This window comes from Melozone crissalis, unplaced genomic scaffold, assembly GCF_028551555.1.
Source record: "Melozone crissalis strain CALT ecotype California unplaced genomic scaffold, PUWL_Pcris_2 ptg000054l_1, whole genome shotgun sequence".
NCBI classification, from domain to species: Eukaryota; Metazoa; Chordata; class Aves; order Passeriformes; family Passerellidae; genus Melozone; species Melozone crissalis.
In genome coordinates this window covers 631,884-648,799 of record NW_026535832.1, presented here as the reverse complement: position 1 = coordinate 648,799, position 16,916 = coordinate 631,884, and the positions used below count along the sequence as shown (strand labels likewise).

Here is a 16,916-nt window from a genome sequence, read left to right as displayed (position 1 = left end):
GGATGAGCAGGGATGCAGGGGGCTGGGATGAGCAGGGATGAGCAGGGATTCAGGATGCTGAGCCGTGCAGGGAGGTCAGGATAAACAGGGATGAAAAAGGATGCAGTGGTGAGCAGGAATGCAGGGCTGAGCCGCGAGGTGCAGCATTGCTGGGCTGTGGAAGGATCCTGGGATCTGCAGGGATGCGGGGATTAGCAGGGATGTGCGGGGATGCAGGAATGTGCAGGGATATGCAGAGATTTGCAGGGAGTCAGGGATGGGGATGCAGGGATATGCAGGAATTCAGGAATGCAGGGCTTCAGGAATGCAGGGATGTGCAGGGATGTTCTGGGCTGCACGGATGTGCAAGGACTCAGGAATTGAGAGGTTTAGGGATGCAGGGACACGCGGGGTTTCAGGGATGCAGGAACGCGGGGATCCCTCCCACGCCGCGCTCCTTCCCTGTCCCCGTCCCCGTCCCCGTCCCCGTCCCCGTCCCTGTCCCTGTCCCTGTCCCTGTCCCAGCCGCTCTCCGCCGGTGTCACCAGAAGAGCAGCCCCGGGAAGGTCCCCGCGCCCCCCGTGCCCCCGCCCGGGCTCCCCCAGCCCCGGGAAAGGAGCGGGGATCCCCGAGGACCCGCAGGGAGCGGTACCGGGGCCGGAACCGGGACCGGAACCGGGGGCGAGGTGTTTGCCGGGGGGCGCACACGAAGGGTGGCAGGGGGGACACAGAGAGGTGGCGGGGGACACACGGAGCCGCCGTCCCGCAGTCCCCGCGGTGCCGGGGGCGGTACCGGACACCGGGAGCGGAGCGGCGGCTCCGCCTCTTCCTGCGGCGGGCGGGCGGTGAGTGCGGGGCGGCCCCGGCGGGACCGGGGAGCGGTCCCGGGGGTCCCCATCACACCCAGGTGTCCCCATCACACCCAGGTGTCCCCATCCCCGTTTTGCTGTCCCCCTCACGCCCGTCCCTCCCCGCAGGCAGCGATGCCCGTGGAGTCCCTGGTGTGTCCCGACACGGCCACGCGGTGAGTCCGGCCCCCCCGCCTGTCCCCGCTGTCCCCGGGGAGGGGGGTGGCACTGTCCCCGCTGTCACTGCTGTCCCCAACCCTGCCTGTCCCCGCTGTCCCCCAGGGGTGGCACTGTCCCCCCTGTCCCCAGCCCTGCCTGCCCCTGCTGTCCCCGGGGGGTGGCACCGTCCTCACTGTCCCCACTGTCCCCAGCCCCCCCGCTGTCCCCCAAGGGGTGGCACTGTCCCCGCTGTCCCCGCAGGGTGAGCTCCGTGCTGAACCGGGACGTGAAGCACTTTGGGAAGCAGCACCTGTTCGATGGCAGCGAGGAGACCTGCTGGAACTCGGACCAGGTGCGGGGACAGGGACAGGGACACGGCTGTGACCCCCCTGTCCCCCCCGTGCCCCCCGTGAGCCCATCCCTGTCCCCCCAGGGCACGTCCCAGTGGGTCACCCTGCATTTCCCCCGCCCCGTCAAGCTCTCCCAGCTGCACATCCAGTTCCAGGGGGGATTCTCCAGCCGGCTCTGCACGCTGGAAGGTGAGGGTGGCCGGCAGGTAAACTGAGGCACGGCGGGCTCCTGCCTCAGCTTACCCACACCTGCAGCCTCAGGGGCTCGGGGGGAGCCTCGGGGCGTTTGTCAGCAATTCCCAAAGCACAGGAGGGGCTCGGGAGCACCTGGAGGGGCTCCGGGGGTGAATAAAGAGGGGCTGGGAGCCTTTGGGAGCCAGTGGGACATTTTGGGACAGCACCTGGGAGCACCTGGAGAGGCTCTGGGGGTGAATAAAGAGGGACTGGGAGCCTTTGGGTGCTGTGGGAGCCAGGGAACATTCTGGGACAGCACCTGGAGGCTCCCGGGAGCACCTGAGGCTCCCCCTCGCCCTCCCCAGGCTGCAGAACGGGCGAGGAGCTGGTGAAAATCTCGGAGCTGTACCCCCAGGACAGCCACGCCATGCAGATATCCTTTCCTTTCCCGGGGTGCTGATGGGGGCAAGGCAGGATTTGGGGATTTTGGGGGATTTTGGGGATTTTTGGTGCTGAGCAGAGCTGGGGGAGTGCCCCCCACACCCCGATCCCAGCGTTACTCCTTGACTGGGCTCTGCACAGGTTCCAGGTGCAGGAGACAGTGCTGGACGAGCTGAAGATCACCTTTGGGAGCAGCACGGATTTCTTTGGCAGGGTGGTGGTTTATCACCTGGGGGTGCTGGGGGAGCGCCTCTAGGGGTCTGTCCCCTCTTTGGGGGCTCTGAACACCCCACGAGGGGGTCCCTGTCCCCTGAGGGGGCACCGGTGGGGCTGTGCTGGGCACAGGCGTGGAATGGGATCAATAAAAGATATCCCTGCTTTTTCTGGAATGGGATCAATGAAAGGTATTCCTGTTTTTTTCTGGAACGGGATCAATAAGAGATATTCCTGCTTTTTCCTGGAATGGGATCAATGAAAGGTATTCCTGCTTTTTCTGGATTGGGGTCAATAAGAGATATCCCTGCTTTTTTCTGGAATGGGATCAATAAGAGATATCCCTGCTTTTTCTGGATTGGGATCAATAAGAGATATCCCTGCTTTTTCCTGGATTGGGATCAATAAGATATCCCTGCTTTTTTCTGGAATGGGATCAATAAGATATCCCTGCTTTTTCTGGATTGGGATCAATAAGAGATATCCCTGCTTTTTCCTGCAATGAGCCCTGGAGGGTTTGGCTTCAGGACAGAAGGGAAATGTCCCCTCCCTGTGCTGTCACCTCGGTGGCCACCCCTGAGCTGCCTGGGATGGCAGCAACAGAACCCTGCAGGATTTTCCCTCCTGGCTGTGGCAGCTTTATGGGAGCTTCCCTAAGGCACAGCTCTGGACAGGAATTCCACAGTTATTGAGGAAAAATTGAGGGGAAATTCTGACTCTTGGCTGGCCAAAACCTGGGATTAGCATGGGCTGAGGCAGCAGATAGGGTTTAACTGCAATTAAAGTTTATTTCCAATACAGAGCAGCCAAGTCCAGCCAGGGCTGGAGTGAGTGTCCCTGGATTTTGGGCATGGCAGCCACGAGAGGCCTGGGGTCCACGAGGGCAGAAATTCTGGATTTCTCCATGCCTGGAGCAGTGGGATGAGGCCATGGCGATGCTGGGAAGAGCTGGAGATGCCTCCTCACTTCTTCTTCTTCTTGTTCCGGAACAGCTTCAGGATGTGGTTCTCGATGACCTGTTGGACTGGGCAGGGAGAGGGTGGGAGTCAGGGAAGCTGCTCTGGGAAGGATCTGGTCATCATTTTACTCCTGTTTCTGAGGGAAAATTCCAAGTTTTCTGAGGGGAACCCCTGTTCTCTGAGGAAGAATCCTGGTTTTCTGAGGGAAAAATCCAAGTTTTCTGAGGGAGAACCTCCCCCAGTTTTCTGAGAGAAACTCCTTGTTTTCTGAGTGAAATCCCTGGGTTTTGTGGAAAATCCCTATTTCCTGAGGGAAATCCTTGTTTTCTGAGGGCAAACCCCCTGTTTTCTGATGAAGATCACTTGCCTTTCTTGTGTCCCAGGGCCACGACCAGGTCCATGGGGGTGTACCCCAAATCCACCCAGCAAAATCCCCATTTTCTGAGGCAAAATCCCCGTTTTCTGAGGGAAATCCCCATTTTCTGAGGGAAATCCCTGCTTTCTGAGGGCAAACCCCGTGTTTTGTGATGGATGACACTTGCCTTTCTTGTGTCCCAGGGCCACGGCCAGGTCCATGGGGGTGTACCCCGAGTCGGCCTCCTCGGTCAGGTCAGCGCCGCAGGCTGTGGGGCAGCAATGGGGGCTGCCATGGGGACCCAGGAGCTGCCCTGGCCCCCAGGCTCTGCCCCCCCTCTGGGAGCAGCAGTTCCAGAGGGGGAACGGCAGGAGCGGAGCTGTGCCTCACCCAGCAGGGCCTCCACACACTTGACGTGGTTCCCGCGCACGGCGTAGAGCAGGGGGGTGCCCCCGTTCTGTGGGTGCAGGGGACAGAGGAGAGGTCATTGCTGATCCCACAGGGCCCCTGCTGCTCCCTGCTGCCCCTCAGGGCCGCCCCACCCGCTGGGACCCAGCCCGGCCTGTCCCAGTTACAGACTGGGACTCACCGGGATCCCCTTCCCGCCTCTCCCAGCTCTGGACTGGGATCTGCTGGGATTCCACCTCCAATCTCACCCAGTTTGAAGCTGGGGCTCACTGGGATCCATTCCAGCCTCTTCCAGTTCTGGACTGGGATCCCCTATTCCAGACAGGGACAAACTGGGATCCCATCCCAGCCTCTCCCAGCTCCAGGCTGGTGTCCCCTGGCCATGCTGGTGGCACTGGGGAGGCTTGTCCTGATGTCCCTTATGTCCCTGCTGTCCCCGCTTTCCCCTGCTGTCCCTGTTTTCCCCGCTGTCCCCCGCTGTCCCCAGTGTCCCCCGGCCGTGCAGAGGCCCTCACCCAGTCGTAGGTGTTGATGTCCACGTCCCTGTCCAGCAGCATGGTGACGATGTCGGTGTAGCCGCCCATGCTGGCCAGGGCCAGCGCGCTCTCGCGCTCCTTGGCCAGCGCGTGGGGATCGGCGCCCTGGGAACAGCGGGGACAGGGGGACAGCTGGGTGACACTGACACTGCCCACAGCAGGGACAGCTGGGTCACACTGCCCACAGCGGGGACAGCCTGGTGACACTGCCCACAGGGACAGCTGGGTGACACTGACACTGCCCACAGCAGGGACAGCTGGGTCACAGTGCCCACAGCGGGGACAGCCTGGTGACACTGCCCACAGGGACAGCTGGGTGACACTGACACTGCCCACAGCAGGGACAGCTGGGTCACACTGCCCACAGCGGGGACAGCCTGGTGACACTGCCCACAGGGACAGCTGGGTGACACTGACACTGCCCACAGCAGGGACAGCTGGGTCACACTGCCCACAGCGGGGACAGCCTGGTGACACCGCCCACAGGGACAGCCTGGTGACACTGACACTGCCCACAGCAGGGACAGCTGGGTCACAGTGCCCACAGCGGGGACAGCCTGGTGACACTGCCCACAGGGACAGCTGGGTGACACTGACACTGCCCACAGCAGGGACAGCTGGGTCACACTGCCCACAGCGGGGACAGCCTGGTGACACTGCCCACAGGGACAGCTGGGTGACACTGACACTGCCCACAGCAGGGACAGCTGGGTCACACTGCCCACAGCGGGGACAGCCTGGTGACACTGCCCACAGGGACAGCTGGGTGACACTGACACTGCCCACAGCAGGGACAGCTGGGTCACACTGCCCACAGCGGGGACAGCCTGGTGACACTGCCCACAGGGACAGCTGGGTGACACTGACACTGCCCACAGCAGGGACAGCTGGGTCACACTGCCCACAGCGGGGACAGCCTGGTGACACTGCCCACAGGGACAGCTGGGTGACACTGACACTGCCCACAGCAGGGACAGCTGGGTCACACTGCCCACAGCGGGGACAGCCTGGTGACACCGCCCACAGGGACAGCCTGGTGACACTGACACTGCCCACAGCAGGGACAGCTGGGTCACAGTGCCCACAGCGGGGACAGCCTGGTGACACTGCCCACAGGGACAGCTGGGTGACACTGACACTGCCCACAGCAGGGACAGCTGGGTCACACTGCCCACAGCGGGGACAGCCTGGTGACACTGCCCACAGGCACTCTCCTTGGGCTGACACCACCGTGGGGACAGAGGGAGATCCCAGGATAAAAAAGGGAAATCCCAGGATTAAAAACAGAAAGAGACCCCAAAATAAAAAAGGGAAATCCCAGGATGAAGGAGGGACATCCCAGGATTAAAGACAGAGGTCCTGGAATAAACGAGGGAGATCATAGAGTATAAAAAAGATATCCCCAGGATCAAGGACAGGTCCCAGGGTCAAGAACAGGTCCCAGGGTCAAGGACAAATCCCCAGGATCAAGGACAGACACCAGGACTAAAGACAGGTCCCAGAATTTAGGAAGATCCCAGGATGCAGGACAAACCCCAGGATCAAGGACAGGTCCCAGACAGGGTTAAGGACAGATCCCAGGGTCAAGGAAGATCCCAGGTCAAGGACAGGCCCCAGGACCCAGGAGAGGTCCCAGAACATTCCGGAAGCCCCGGAGCTCCCTCACCCACTCCAGGAGGTGCCGCACGGTCTCGATCTCCCCGAAAGCCGCAGCCCAGATCAGGGGGGTGAAGCCTCTCTCGTCGGGTTTGTTCACCAAATTCTCACCTGGGGAGGGGACCACAGCCAGGTGAGCCCCCCCGGGCTCCCAGTTCAACCAGTACAACCAGTAAGGGCTGGTAACCACCTCAGCCAGCTGCTGGATGGTTGCACTTGATTTTTAAGGTTTTTTCCGATCTCCAAAACTGGAGAAACCTCCACCAAAAGCCCCAATTCCTGTGAGGTCACCCGAGGGGACCTGGCAGGTGCTGGCAGGGCCAAGGGGACACCAACCAAGGGGACACCAACCTTTCCTCAGGTGCTCCTTCAGCCGGATGAGCTCGCCTTGGGCAGCGAGCTGGTGGATGGACAGTGCTGGAAGGGACAAATCCATCAGGGAAAAGAATTCCCGGCAAAATTGGGGGGTGGCAGCTGCCCCAGGGTGGCCCCAGCCCCTCCCCTGCTGTCCCCACGTCCCCTGCAGCCCCTGGGGACACTGGTGGCACTCACTGTCCAGTGTGGCCGGCAGCGCTGACACCTCGTTGCCTCGCTGTCTGTTGGTCAAGGTGTTGGAATGCTTCAGGGGGAAACCTGGGACAGCACAGAGGGTCTGCAGGTTATTCTCCATTAATTTGGGGTTATTCACCACTAATTTGGGGTTATTCACCACTAATTTGGGGTTATTCTCCATTAATTCGGGGTTATTCTCCATTAATTTCTGGTTTATTTTATATCTATTAATTCTCTATTAGTTTATTCTCCATTTATTTAATTACTTATTTACTCTCCATTAATTTCAGGTTTATTTTCTAATTATTTTGGAATCCCAAAGTGTTTCCAGCCCCTGATCCGAGGTTTTATTGGGGAAAAATCCAAGGAAAATGAGAATTCCCATCTCCAGTTCCAGCGTGGAGCTGCAGCGACCTCTCAGGGCTGGCAGGAGGAGTGGGAACCAGACTTTGGGATTGGGATTTTCCACGTTTGAGCAGCAATTTAAGGCTCTTTCTTGGGAATCCCACAGCGTTTCCAGCCCCTGATTCGAGGTTTTATTGGGAAAAATCCAAGAAAAATGAGATTTTGAGCAGAGATTTTGCAGTGACCCCTCAGGGCTGGCAGGAGGAGCGGGTACCAAACGTTGGGATTGGGATTTCCCACATCTGAGGCTCCTTCCCGGGATTTTTGGGGTGGGAATTCCCAGGGAGTTTCCCCCCTGTGCCCCACTCACCGTCCAGGGCCGGGGCCTCGCTGGGGCTCTGGGAATCCGCGGGAGCAGCCGAGCAGTTCTGGGGGCTCTCGGCTCCACCTGTGGCACCTCGGTGTCACCCGGGGCTCCTCTGGGGTCCCGTCCAGCTCGGGGTACCCCAAACAGGCCCCACATTCCAGGGGGACATTGAGCTCAGCTTGTCCCCAACTCACCGTCCCCACACTCCGGCAGCGCCGCGTCCCCGTCCTGCTGGGGACACGCCGAGGGCACCCCGCTGTCCCCCATGCTGCCTCTTCACCCTTTTCCCCCTTTTCCACCCAATGCTGGGGGGTCCCGGGCTCCAGGGGGGCTCCCCGACAGCTCCTTCACCTTCCCTGCACAGGGATGGGGTGGGAGAGGGGGGAAACAGGGACGTGTGGGGCAGACCCGAGGGCCTGAGACCCGCAGTGGGGTCTGGGGTCCCCTGTGCCCTCCCCATCCCGATCCTGGGGTCCCCCTCGCTCTCCTCACCCTATTTCTGGGATCTCCCCTTCCCTCCCATCCCTGTCCCTTGTGTCCCCTTCTCTGTCCCCATCCCCATTCCCGGGATCGCCATTCCCGGCACTTCCCACCGTCCAAACCTCCGCTCCCGCAGCTCCTCCGAGCCCGGGACCCCCGGGACCTCCCCGACCCTCCTCCCAGCCCCTCACCGTCGGTCCCGATCCCCGGTTCCCGTTCCCATTCCCCGTTCCCATCCCCGGATCCCGATCCCGTTCCCGCTCTCACCGCCGCCTCCCGGCTCTCCCGTCCCTCCCTTCCCGCTCCGTTCCCCATCCCGTCCCCGGTTCCCGTCCCCGGTTCCCGTCCCCGGTCCCCATCCCATCCCATCCCCGTTCCCCGGTCCCGGTCTCACCGCCGCCTCCCGGCTCTCCGGCCCTCATTTCCTGTTCCCCATCCCGTCCCGATTCCCGTTCCCGGTCCATTCCCGTTCCCGATACGTTCCCCATCCCCGTTCCCGATCCGTTCCTCATCCCGTTCCCGGTCTCACCGCCGCCTCCCGGCTCTCCGCCCCTCCCTTCCCGTTCCTGCGGGGCCCGCCGGGGCCGGGGCGGCCCGGGGGGGTTCGGGGAGCGCGGCCCGGCCCCGCCTCCCCCGAGAGCGGCCGTAAAGCGACACGAGGGGGTGGCCCCGGGACCGCCCGGCCTGGGGACACCGTGGGGACACCGTGGGGACACCTTGGGGACCGGGGGGGGCAAAGGCCGCGACACCCCCAGACGCCTCTCAGGGCAGCACGGCCAAACCGGGAGCCACCGAGTGTCCCCGCGGTTACAAACCGGGAGCCACCGAGTGTCGCCGCGGGTGACAACGAGGACCGGGGGGGGGGGGGGGGTCAGGGCGGGGTGACACCGATTTGGGGGGGGGGGAAGCAAAGCGGAACGTTAGTCCCGCGGACACGTTTCCAGCCGGCGCTGTTTTCCGTGCCCGGGGCGGTTTCGGGGGCGCGCCGGCGGAAGCGGAAGTGGCGGCGGGCGGGATGGAGGAACCGGAGATGCAGCTGAAAGTGAAGAAAGGTGGGACGGGGAGCGGGAGCGGGACAGGCGGGACCAGGAACGGGAACAGGACCGGGACCGGCGGGGGTGGGCTGGGAGAGGCCCCGCCGCGGTGGTTTGGCTGCTGGGCTGTTGTGGTTTCATTGCCGGCCTGTATCCGCCGTGGGAAAGAGCGCCTGGGTGTCCCTTGGAGATTTTAGTGTGGATTTCTGCGGAGATATGTCCGAGATTTTCTGTGGATTTCCATGGAGGTATTTCCATGGATTTCTGTGGAGATATTTCTGAGGTTTTATGTGGATTTCCATGGAGGTATTTTTATTTACTCCCATGGATTTCTGTGGAGAGATCTACATGGATTTCCATGGAGAGATTCCCATGGATTTCTCTGGATTTCTCTGGATTTCCGCTGAGCTATGTCCCTGGATTAGCCCTGCTCCCCCCGTATCCCGATTAATCCCGTTTTTTTCCCGTTTTTTCCCGTTTCTCCCGGCAGTGACGGACAAGTTCACGGAGAGCCTGTACGTGCTGGCCAACGAGCCCTCGGTGGCGCTGTTCCGGCTGCAGGAGCACGTGCGGCGCTCGCTGCCCGAGCTGGCCCAGCACAAGGTGGGGAACCCCGGGAATCCCAATTCCCAGTTTCGGGAATCCCGGGAGCTGAGGGACCGAGCCCGCAGGCGCGGCTCCTCCGGGAATTCCTGCCCCAAAATCCCCGCGGGAATTGCCCGGCCTGGAGCTGTGCCCTGGGATCCCATCCCTGGGATTCCATCTCTCATCCCAAGTCCATTCCCTGGGACCCGGAATTCCCAAATCCATTTCCTGTGCCTTGGGATTCCATCCCAAATCCCTTCCCTGACTCCTGGCATTCCACCCCTCATCCCAAATCCCTCTGGAGCCCCTTGAGGCTCTGGAGGCAGCTCCCAGGTTTCCCTGGATCCTTCTCCCACTTTCCTCGGACATTCCAGGGATCCAGGGGGAGCCACAGCTTCCCTGGGAATTCCAGCCGGGAATTCCTGCCCAAATCCCACCCAGATTCCCCTTTCCAGTTTAAACCCGTTCCCTGTGCCCTGAAATTCCCAAATCCCAGATCCATTCCCTGTGCCCTGTTCCTCCATCCCTCATCCCAGATCCATTCTCTGTGCCCTGGGATTCCCATCCCAAATCCCAGATCCATTCCCTGTGCCCTGTTCCTCCATCCCTCATCCCAGATCCATTCTCTGTGCCCTGTCCCTCCCTCCCTCATCCCAAACCCTCTCCAGCTCCTTTGGAGCCCCTTCCCCCTCTGGAAGCAGCTCCGGGTTCTCCTCGGATCCTTCCCTGCTGGGACATTCCCGGGGTCCAGGGGCAGCCCCAGTCCCCTGGGAATCCCATCCCATCCCATGGATCCCATCCCATCCCATCCCATGGATCCCATCCCATCCCAGGCAGGAATTCCCTCCCCGGGTCCCGTTCCCAGCTCAGGTCCTGCCTGATCCCTGCTGTGTTTGTTCCCCCCCACAGTCGGACATGCAGAGCTGGGAGGAGCAGAGCCAGGGAGCCATTTACACCGTGGAGTACGCCTGCAGGTGTGCTGGGGCTGCTGGGACTGCTGGAAATTCCTGGGATTGCTGGGATTGCTGGAATTCTGGGCTGGGAAACACGGCAGGATCCAGGGAATGAGGGTGGGAGCAGCTGGGGTGTGGGATTTCCACTTTCAGAGGGAAATTCCTGGAATTCTAGGCTGGAAAACCCAGGGAATGAGTTGGGGTTTGGGATTTCCACTTTGAGAGGGAAAATCCTGGAATTCTGGGCTGGGAAACCCAGGGAATGATTTGGGATTTCCACCCTGAGGGTGAAATTCCTGAAATTCCGGGCTGGAAAACCCAGGCAGGATCCAGGGAATGAGTCAGGATTTGGGATGAGCTTTGAACAATTTGAGGCTGAGATTCTGGGCTGGAAAACACAAAAGGATCCAGGGAATGAATTGGGACGAGTTGGGATTTGGGATTTTCACTTTGAGAGAGAAATTCCTGAAATTCTGGGTGGAAAGATCCAGGGAATGAGTTGGGGTTTGGGATTTTCACCTTGAGAGGGAAAATCCTGGAATTCCAGGCTGGGAAACCCAGCAGGATCCAGGGAATGAGTTGGGATTTGGGAACTCCTGGCAGGAATTTCAGAACTTTATGAAATTTCCCCAGCTTCCTGCCAATGAAAAACCCCTCAAACCTGGACTTTGCTGGGATTAGAGGGGGAACAAGCAGGATTTGGGAACTCCAGCTGCGTCCTGCTCCCTCCTTTCCCACTTTTGCCGCTTTCCCCCCTCTGCAGTGCCATCAAGAGCATGACCGACAGCAGCGTTTACTTCAAGAGCATCGACAGCCTGCTCAGGCACTCCATTGCCATGAAGGAGCAGCTCAGCGCTGCCCAGGGCCGCAGGTACCCCAGAATCCTGGGGAGCAGCTCCAGGATTGTCCAGGACAGCAATCCCTGCATGCTCCCCATTCCCTGGGGGAAAACAGCGCCGTTTGCTATGGGAAAAGTGGGAATAAATTCAATTTTAGGGAGGTTTTTGGGAGACCCGAATTGTTTGGAGTTTAGGGATGCAGGGATTGGGAAGAGGTACCCCCAAAATCCTGGGGAACAATTCCAGGATTATCCAGGACAGCAATCCCTGCGTGCTCCCCATTCCCTGGGGGAAAACAGCGCTGTTTGCTATGGGAAAATTTGGAATAAATGGAATTTTAGAGAGGATTTTGGGAGATATGAATTGTTTGGAGTTTAGGGATGCAGGGATTGGGAATAGGTACCCCCAAAATCCTGGGGAACAATTCCAGGATTGTCCAGGACAGCAATCCCTGCGTGCTCCCCATTCCCTGGGGGAAAACAGCGCTGTTTGCTATGGGCAAAGTGGGAATAAATGGAATTTTAGGGAGATTTTGGGGAGATTTTTGGGGATATTCGAAGAGTTTGGGGATGCAGGGATTGGGAAGAGGTACCCCCAAAATTTTTGGAATTTTTGTGCTTTTAAAAGAAAGCTTTGAGGGCTTTTTGGGGGATTTGTTTTGATTTTTGGGGTTTTTCATTTTTTGTGGGAGAATTTTTTTATTTTGTTGGATTTTTTTTGTGGGGCAATTTTAGGGATTTTTTGGGGGGATTTAAAAAAAATCTGAGGGATTTTGGGGATTTCTTTTGATTTTGGAGGGGATATTTTGGGATTTTTCATGCTGCAGAAATGGCTGTGCCGCCCCAACAACAGCCCCTTATCCCAGCAACCACCAGCAGAGGGAATTTTTTAATTTCCCAAATTTCCCACATTTTCAGGCTGCTGAATTTGACTTTTCCTCTTTCTTCCCACAGCACCATCACCCCCCAAGCCAAGAATCCTCCGGGCACTTCCTGAATTTCTGGTTTTTCATCCTGAATTTCCCAACCTTGGGAAGAAGCCAAGAAACCTCTGGGGCTGCACAGGTGGAGAAGCCCCTGAATTCCCAGGAAAACACAAAAAAGAAGAGCTGGAAAATCCCAAATCCTGCTTTTTGGGACCTCTTTTCCATGGAAAACAGGGTGGGTTTGTGTTTATCCTTCCCTTTTTTTGTTTCCAGGCTTTTTTTTTTTTTTTTTCCCAAAAAACCTCCCAGATGAGGTCTTGCTTTGGGAATTTCGTGTAAAAAGCTGGAATGTGAGCAGCACTCCAGGCTTTTGTTGAGGAGGAATTCTCCAAGGAGAAACTTTCCCAGCTGCTGCCAAGGAATTGCTGGGTTTGGTTTTAATGAGGATGAGAATAAAAAGGAAAAAAAAAAAAACCAACAAAAAATCTCAAAAAAAAACCAACCAGAAAATTCCTTTTGAAGGTTTTCAGCTTTTCTCCTGTGGCCGTGGGAGCTCGGAGCTCCTTTTTTATCCTGGGGTTTCCAAGGGCATGGAGCAAAGGAATGTGGAATTTTAGGCTTTCAAGGGAGAAAAAATTCCTTAAAATACTACAAAAAAAGAATTTTTAAAAGGATTTTTTTTTCTCTCACTCTTGGCTTTGGAGGTGACTGGGAGGGAGCAGACTTTTGGTGTGGATCCCTCCTGGATTTTCCAGGGGGATTCAGGGAATGGGACTCAAATTCCAGGGGAATTGCTCTTGGGATAACAGGTGGAGTTTGGGATAGTAGCAGTGACACCCCAAATCTGCGTTTCCCCCACCCCAAATCTGCTTTTCCCAACCCCAAACCCCCTCATGGCCACCCCAATCCCCCGTCCGTGCCAGTGCTGAGGATGAGGATGGAGCAGGGAGGAAGGAGAAGGGAAATCAGCCGGGATCTGCTGGGAAAGGCTGAAATGCTGAAATGGTGAAGATCCCAATTTCTGCTCCCCAGATCCTCTCCCGCAGCTGGGATGGATTTGGGTTCCCAGGCAGGCAGCACTGGGATTTTCCCTGTGGATAAAGGAATTTTTCCAGGGAAAAAAACCCCAAAACCGTAAAAAACCATCAACTCCTCCTCGAGAAAACCCCTGGATTTCCCTCAGACCAGCGTGGAGTCCTTGGTGGCTCTGTGGGACATGGCATTGCTCATCTCCCTGCTGCTGGCATTCCAGGGGTGTCCCTGCTCCTGCAGCAGCCCTGAATCCAGAAGTGTCCTGTGGGTTCGGGACCAGTCCTGGGACTGGGGTTCCTTGCTCCTGGACAATTCCCGGTGGGATTCCCTTGGAAATTCCTTGTTTCTGGACCAGTCCTGGCATTGGAATTCTTTGTTCCTGGACAATTCCCACTGGGAGTCCCTGGGGAATTCCTTGCTCCTGGATAATTCCTGGGATTCCCTGGGGAAATCTTTGATTCCGAACCAGTCTTGGGATTCCCTTAGGAATTCTTTGTTCCTGGACAATTCCCGCTGGGGTTCCCTGAGGAATTCCTTGCTCCTGGACCAGTCCTGGCATTGGGATTCCTTGCTCCCGGACAATTCCCACTGGGATTCCTTTGGGAATTCCTTGCTCCCGGACAATTCCCACTGGGATTCCCTCGGGAATTCCTCGCTCCCGCAGCTCGGGTTGCTGCTGGAGGCCGAGCCCGGCCGGGATTTGCGCTCCGGGGAGGGCGGGAAGGAGAATTCCCGGGGGATTTCCCTGCGGGGCCGCGGAGCAGCAGCAGTGCCGGGGCCGGGCTGGGCCGAGTGGTTCTCGCAGAGGGCCTGGGAAGGCTCCGAGCCCCGGGAGATGCAGGAGATGGTGCGGGAGGCGCGGAGCAGCGCGGGCAGCAGCGAGAGCAGCAGCAGCAGCACTCCCGAGGTCAGGATGCAGGCGCCGGCGATGCCGGCCTCCAGCTGGAACAGCAGCAGCATGGACAGGGCCAGGGCTGCGGGGGACACAGACAGGGCACCCTGAAAATGGGTGGGATTGGGGATTCCTGCCGTGGCTGAGGCTGGAGAAGGGCTCAGGAGTGAACAGGGATGGGTTTGGGAATTCATGGAGTGGCTGAGGCTGGAGAAGGCTCAGGGACAGCTCAGGAGAGCCTGGGAAAGAGCTCAGGAGCTGGGATTAAGGAGGGATGGATTTGGGAATTCCTGGAGTGGCTGAGGCTGGAGAAGAGCTCAGGAGCTGGGATTACTTAAGGGATGGATTTGGAGATTCTTGGAAAAATTTGGAAATTTCCTGGATGTGGAAATTCCAGCCCCCTCAGGAATTCTCCAGCTCCGTTCCCATCTCTGGGCCCCTCCAGCCCCTACAAAATTCCACTGGGGGACACGCACTGGGGGACACACACTGGGGACACTGGGGGACACTGGGGTCACTTGCCTGTGAGGTAGAGGCAGACCCCGCAGCAGAAGAGGCCGATGGCCGCGTGCCGGACGCCCCGGCTGTCCAGGAGGAACCGGAGAGCCCTGGGAAACAGGGAAAGGAGGGAAATCAGCCTCGGGAGGGGCTCCTGGCAGGGAAAACAGATCTGGGCAGGCTCCAGTCCTGCTCTGAGCCCGGGGAAAAGGCTGGACGGAGGAACTCAGAAATGATCCTGGTCCTGATCTGAGCCCAGGAAAAATCTGGAATGGGTGACAGGGCCAGTTCGGGGTGACAGCACCAGTTTGGGGTGACAGCGGAATTCGGGGTCACAGCGTCACTTTGGGGTGCCAGCAGCAGTTCAGGGTGACAGCAGCAGTTCAGGGTGACAGCAGAGTTTGGGGTGACAGCGCCAATTGGGGGTGACAGCGCCAGTTGGGGGTGACAGTGGCAGTTTGGGGTCACGGCAGCCCCTGGGGCTCGCAGCCCCGATCCGCGCTGACAGCGCCGAAGGTCCCGCGGACTGAGCGGCTCCCGTGACGCCACCGCAGCGCGGGGACATCACCGCCACCTCCTGGCCATGCCCCGAGCCCGCGGCCCCGAACCCCGCCTTTCCTCCCGGTCTGAGCGGAGAGCTCCAGCCGCGGCCGGGGAAACAGAGGCACAGGGCAGTGGATCGCTGGAGGATTCCAGGGAGAGGCGCAGAATCCTCCTGAAATTCGAATTACTGGGGAAGAGCCTCCCCGCGCTTTGCTCTGGGAGGTTTTGGGAATGGGATTTTTCCTCACCTGTGACCTCGCAATTCCCAAATTTCAGCTTTAAAGCTCCCAAACGGAGCAGTTACAGCCCAAAACCCAGGCTGGGATCAATGGAAAATTCACAGCTCGGGGTGGGGAATTTTTTGTTGTTCATTTTCCAGCAGAAAAGCCGAGTTTGTTGTGGGAAATTTTTGTGTTTTTAGGGAAATATTTTTGCTCTCCTCCGTTAATGAAGCGTTGGAAGCGGCTGAGGAGGCGCTGCTGGAATTTCTCCAGCCCGGTGCTCCGTGCAGAGCCGGGACTGATTGGATTCTCCAATTAAGGGACAAAAAGGAGCTGATGAAACGTCGTCATTCCCTTTCAGCGAGTTTTGACTGAAGTCAGAGAGGTCCCAAAATTGCGTGAGCCACCCCACAAAGTCCAGTCGTCCCCAAAATCCTTTAAAACCAGATTATCCCAGAGCTGTTTTTTAGTTTTAACCCAGGCGCTGGGCCAGGAGCCCCCAGCCCATCCCAGATCCAGGAGTTTCCAGTCGTGGAAATGAAACCCCCTGGATTGTGCAGCCAGGTTAAACCTGCCGGTCCCGATTTCTGGAGTGTCTAAAACTCAAATTAAAGGGCTCAGTTCCAGCCCTGGGGTTCACGGAGAGGAATTTGGGGGGATTTCCCACCCACTGCTCCCCACAGCCCCTTTTGGAGGGGACCCAGCGAATCCTCACGGAGGTTTTGGGGCACCGGAGGAGTCGGCACCGGGACCCCTCATTCCCTGATCCCGCCGTGTCCTCCTGCCCTTCCCTTCTGTGCGGACCCCTCCGGGCATCCCCGGTCCCTCCAGCCCCGGTTCCCGCCTCTCCCGAGCCCCTCCAGCCCTGGTCCCCTCCTCTCCCGAGCCTCCCGGTCCCTCCAGCCCCGGTCTCCGTTTATCCCGAGCCCCCCGAGCCCCGGTTCCCGGTGTCCCCGCTCGGGGCTCTCACCGCTCGGGCCCGCGCTGCCCCCGGCCCAGCTCGGTGCTGCAGTAGCCGTGCAGGAGGCAGAGCAGGAGGCAGCTCACGTTGAGCACCAGGCAGAGCGCGGCCAGCGCGGCCGACACCGGCAGCACGGCGGCGGCCACGGGCTCCGGGAGCGCTCCGGGAGCGGCGCGGCCCGAGGGCAGCTGGAAGATGAGGCTGGAGGAGAGCAGCGCCATGGCGGCCGACAGCGTCCCGAAGAGCAGCAGCACCGTCAGGGCTCGCTGCGGGTACGCGGAGGGCATGGCGGGGCCGGTACCGGCACCGGGAACCGGGGGAACCGGGGGCACGGGGGGTGCCGAAAGTGCGTGCGCTCCCCGACTCGGGAACTCGAGCGGGGAATGGGAGCGGGGAATGGGAACAGGGAACGGGCACCGGGAACGGGCACCGGGCCGGTGCTGCCGCCGTTCCGCGGGGTCCGCCGGGGCGGGCCCGTCCTGCCCCCAGTTCTGCCCCCGGTCCTGCCCCCGGTTCTGCCCCCGGTCCTGCCTCCACGCCGGACCCTCCCGGGCCGGCTCCGCCCCCGGTGGGGCCCCGGGAGCCTCCTGGGGGCGGCAGGAGGGAGCGGA

General features: G+C 59.4%; 4 protein-coding genes across 5 annotated transcripts; 2 read left to right on the top strand and 2 right to left on the bottom strand.

Annotated features, from left to right (window-relative positions):
• The first annotated feature begins 60 nt into the window (after nucleotides 1-60).
• On the top strand, nucleotides 61-2,207 carry NR2C2AP (nuclear receptor 2C2 associated protein). Its single transcript, XM_054286645.1, has 6 exons — nucleotides 61-108; nucleotides 957-1,003; nucleotides 1,248-1,338; nucleotides 1,420-1,525; nucleotides 1,876-1,943; nucleotides 2,091-2,207. The coding sequence occupies exons 1-6, from the start codon at nucleotides 91-93 to the stop codon at nucleotides 2,205-2,207; spliced, it is 447 nt and encodes a 148-aa protein (XP_054142620.1). The 5' UTR covers nucleotides 61-90.
• Nucleotides 2,208-2,932: 725 nt separating this feature from the next.
• Nucleotides 2,933-8,451, bottom strand: RFXANK (regulatory factor X associated ankyrin containing protein). 2 transcript variants are annotated; one of them, XM_054286619.1, is made up of 10 exons: nucleotides 8,352-8,449; nucleotides 7,537-7,698; nucleotides 7,346-7,423; nucleotides 6,631-6,711; nucleotides 6,430-6,495; nucleotides 6,089-6,189; nucleotides 4,402-4,527; nucleotides 3,869-3,935; nucleotides 3,666-3,746; nucleotides 2,933-3,188 (listed from the first exon to the last, which is right to left on the bottom strand). In XM_054286619.1, exons 2-10 carry the CDS (start codon nucleotides 7,607-7,609, stop codon nucleotides 3,127-3,129), a joined length of 735 nt encoding a protein of 244 aa, XP_054142594.1. In that variant the 5' UTR covers nucleotides 7,610-7,698; nucleotides 8,352-8,449; the 3' UTR covers nucleotides 2,933-3,126. The 2 variants fall into 2 exon arrangements, with proteins under 2 accessions (XP_054142594.1, XP_054142595.1); XM_054286620.1 differs by lacking the exon at nucleotides 6,430-6,495 and having other exon boundaries at nucleotides 8,352-8,451.
• A 330-nt stretch (nucleotides 8,452-8,781) lies between these two features.
• Nucleotides 8,782-12,807, top strand: BORCS8 (BLOC-1 related complex subunit 8). The gene is made up of 5 exons (XM_054286618.1): nucleotides 8,782-8,874; nucleotides 9,347-9,459; nucleotides 10,351-10,415; nucleotides 11,158-11,265; nucleotides 12,187-12,807. Exons 1-5 carry the CDS (start codon nucleotides 8,838-8,840, stop codon nucleotides 12,227-12,229), a joined length of 366 nt encoding a protein of 121 aa, XP_054142593.1. The 5' UTR covers nucleotides 8,782-8,837; the 3' UTR covers nucleotides 12,230-12,807.
• Nucleotides 12,808-13,109: 302 nt separating this feature from the next.
• On the bottom strand, nucleotides 13,110-16,635 carry TMEM221 (transmembrane protein 221). Its single transcript, XM_054286665.1, has 4 exons — nucleotides 16,315-16,635; nucleotides 14,605-14,690; nucleotides 13,813-14,164; nucleotides 13,110-13,491 (listed from the first exon to the last, which is right to left on the bottom strand). Exons 1-4 carry the CDS (start codon nucleotides 16,590-16,592, stop codon nucleotides 13,338-13,340), a joined length of 870 nt encoding a protein of 289 aa, XP_054142640.1. The 5' UTR covers nucleotides 16,593-16,635; the 3' UTR covers nucleotides 13,110-13,337.
• Between the last annotated feature and the right edge of the window lie 281 nt (nucleotides 16,636-16,916).

Coding starts and splice junctions, on each gene's coding strand:
- NR2C2AP (XM_054286645.1), top strand. Junction 1,526..1,875: donor CCGGCTCTGCACGCTGGAAG/GTGAGGGTGGCC, acceptor CGCCCTCCCCAG/GCTGCAGAACGGGCGAGGAG. Junction 1,944..2,090: donor AGGACAGCCACGCCATGCAG/ATATCCTTTCCT, acceptor TGGGCTCTGCAC/AGGTTCCAGGTGCAGGAGAC.
- RFXANK (XM_054286619.1), bottom strand. CDS start 7,609: ATGGGGGACAGCGGGGTGCCCTCGGCGTGTCCCCAGCAGGACGGGGAC. Junction 7,424..7,536: donor GCTGCCGGAGTGTGGGGACG/GTGAGTTGGGGA, acceptor GAGGTGCCACAG/GTGGAGCCGAGAGCCCCCAG. Junction 3,747..3,868: donor GTGTGTGGAGGCCCTGCTGG/GTGAGGCACAGC, acceptor GCTGCCCCACAG/CCTGCGGCGCTGACCTGACC.
- BORCS8 (XM_054286618.1), top strand. CDS start 8,838: ATGGAGGAACCGGAGATGCAGCTGAAAGTGAAGAAAG. Junction 9,460..10,350: donor CCGAGCTGGCCCAGCACAAG/GTGGGGAACCCC, acceptor TCCCCCCCACAG/TCGGACATGCAGAGCTGGGA. Junction 10,416..11,157: donor ACCGTGGAGTACGCCTGCAG/GTGTGCTGGGGC, acceptor CCCCCTCTGCAG/TGCCATCAAGAGCATGACCG.
- TMEM221 (XM_054286665.1), bottom strand. CDS start 16,592: ATGCCCTCCGCGTACCCGCAGCGAGCCCTGACGGTGCTGCTGCTCTTC. Junction 14,165..14,604: donor GGTCTGCCTCTACCTCACAG/GCAAGTGACCCC, acceptor TGTCCCCCGCAG/CCCTGGCCCTGTCCATGCTG. Junction 13,492..13,812: donor AGGGAATCCCAGTGGGAATT/GTCCGGGAGCAA, acceptor ATTGTCCAGGAG/CAAGGAACCCCAGTCCCAGG.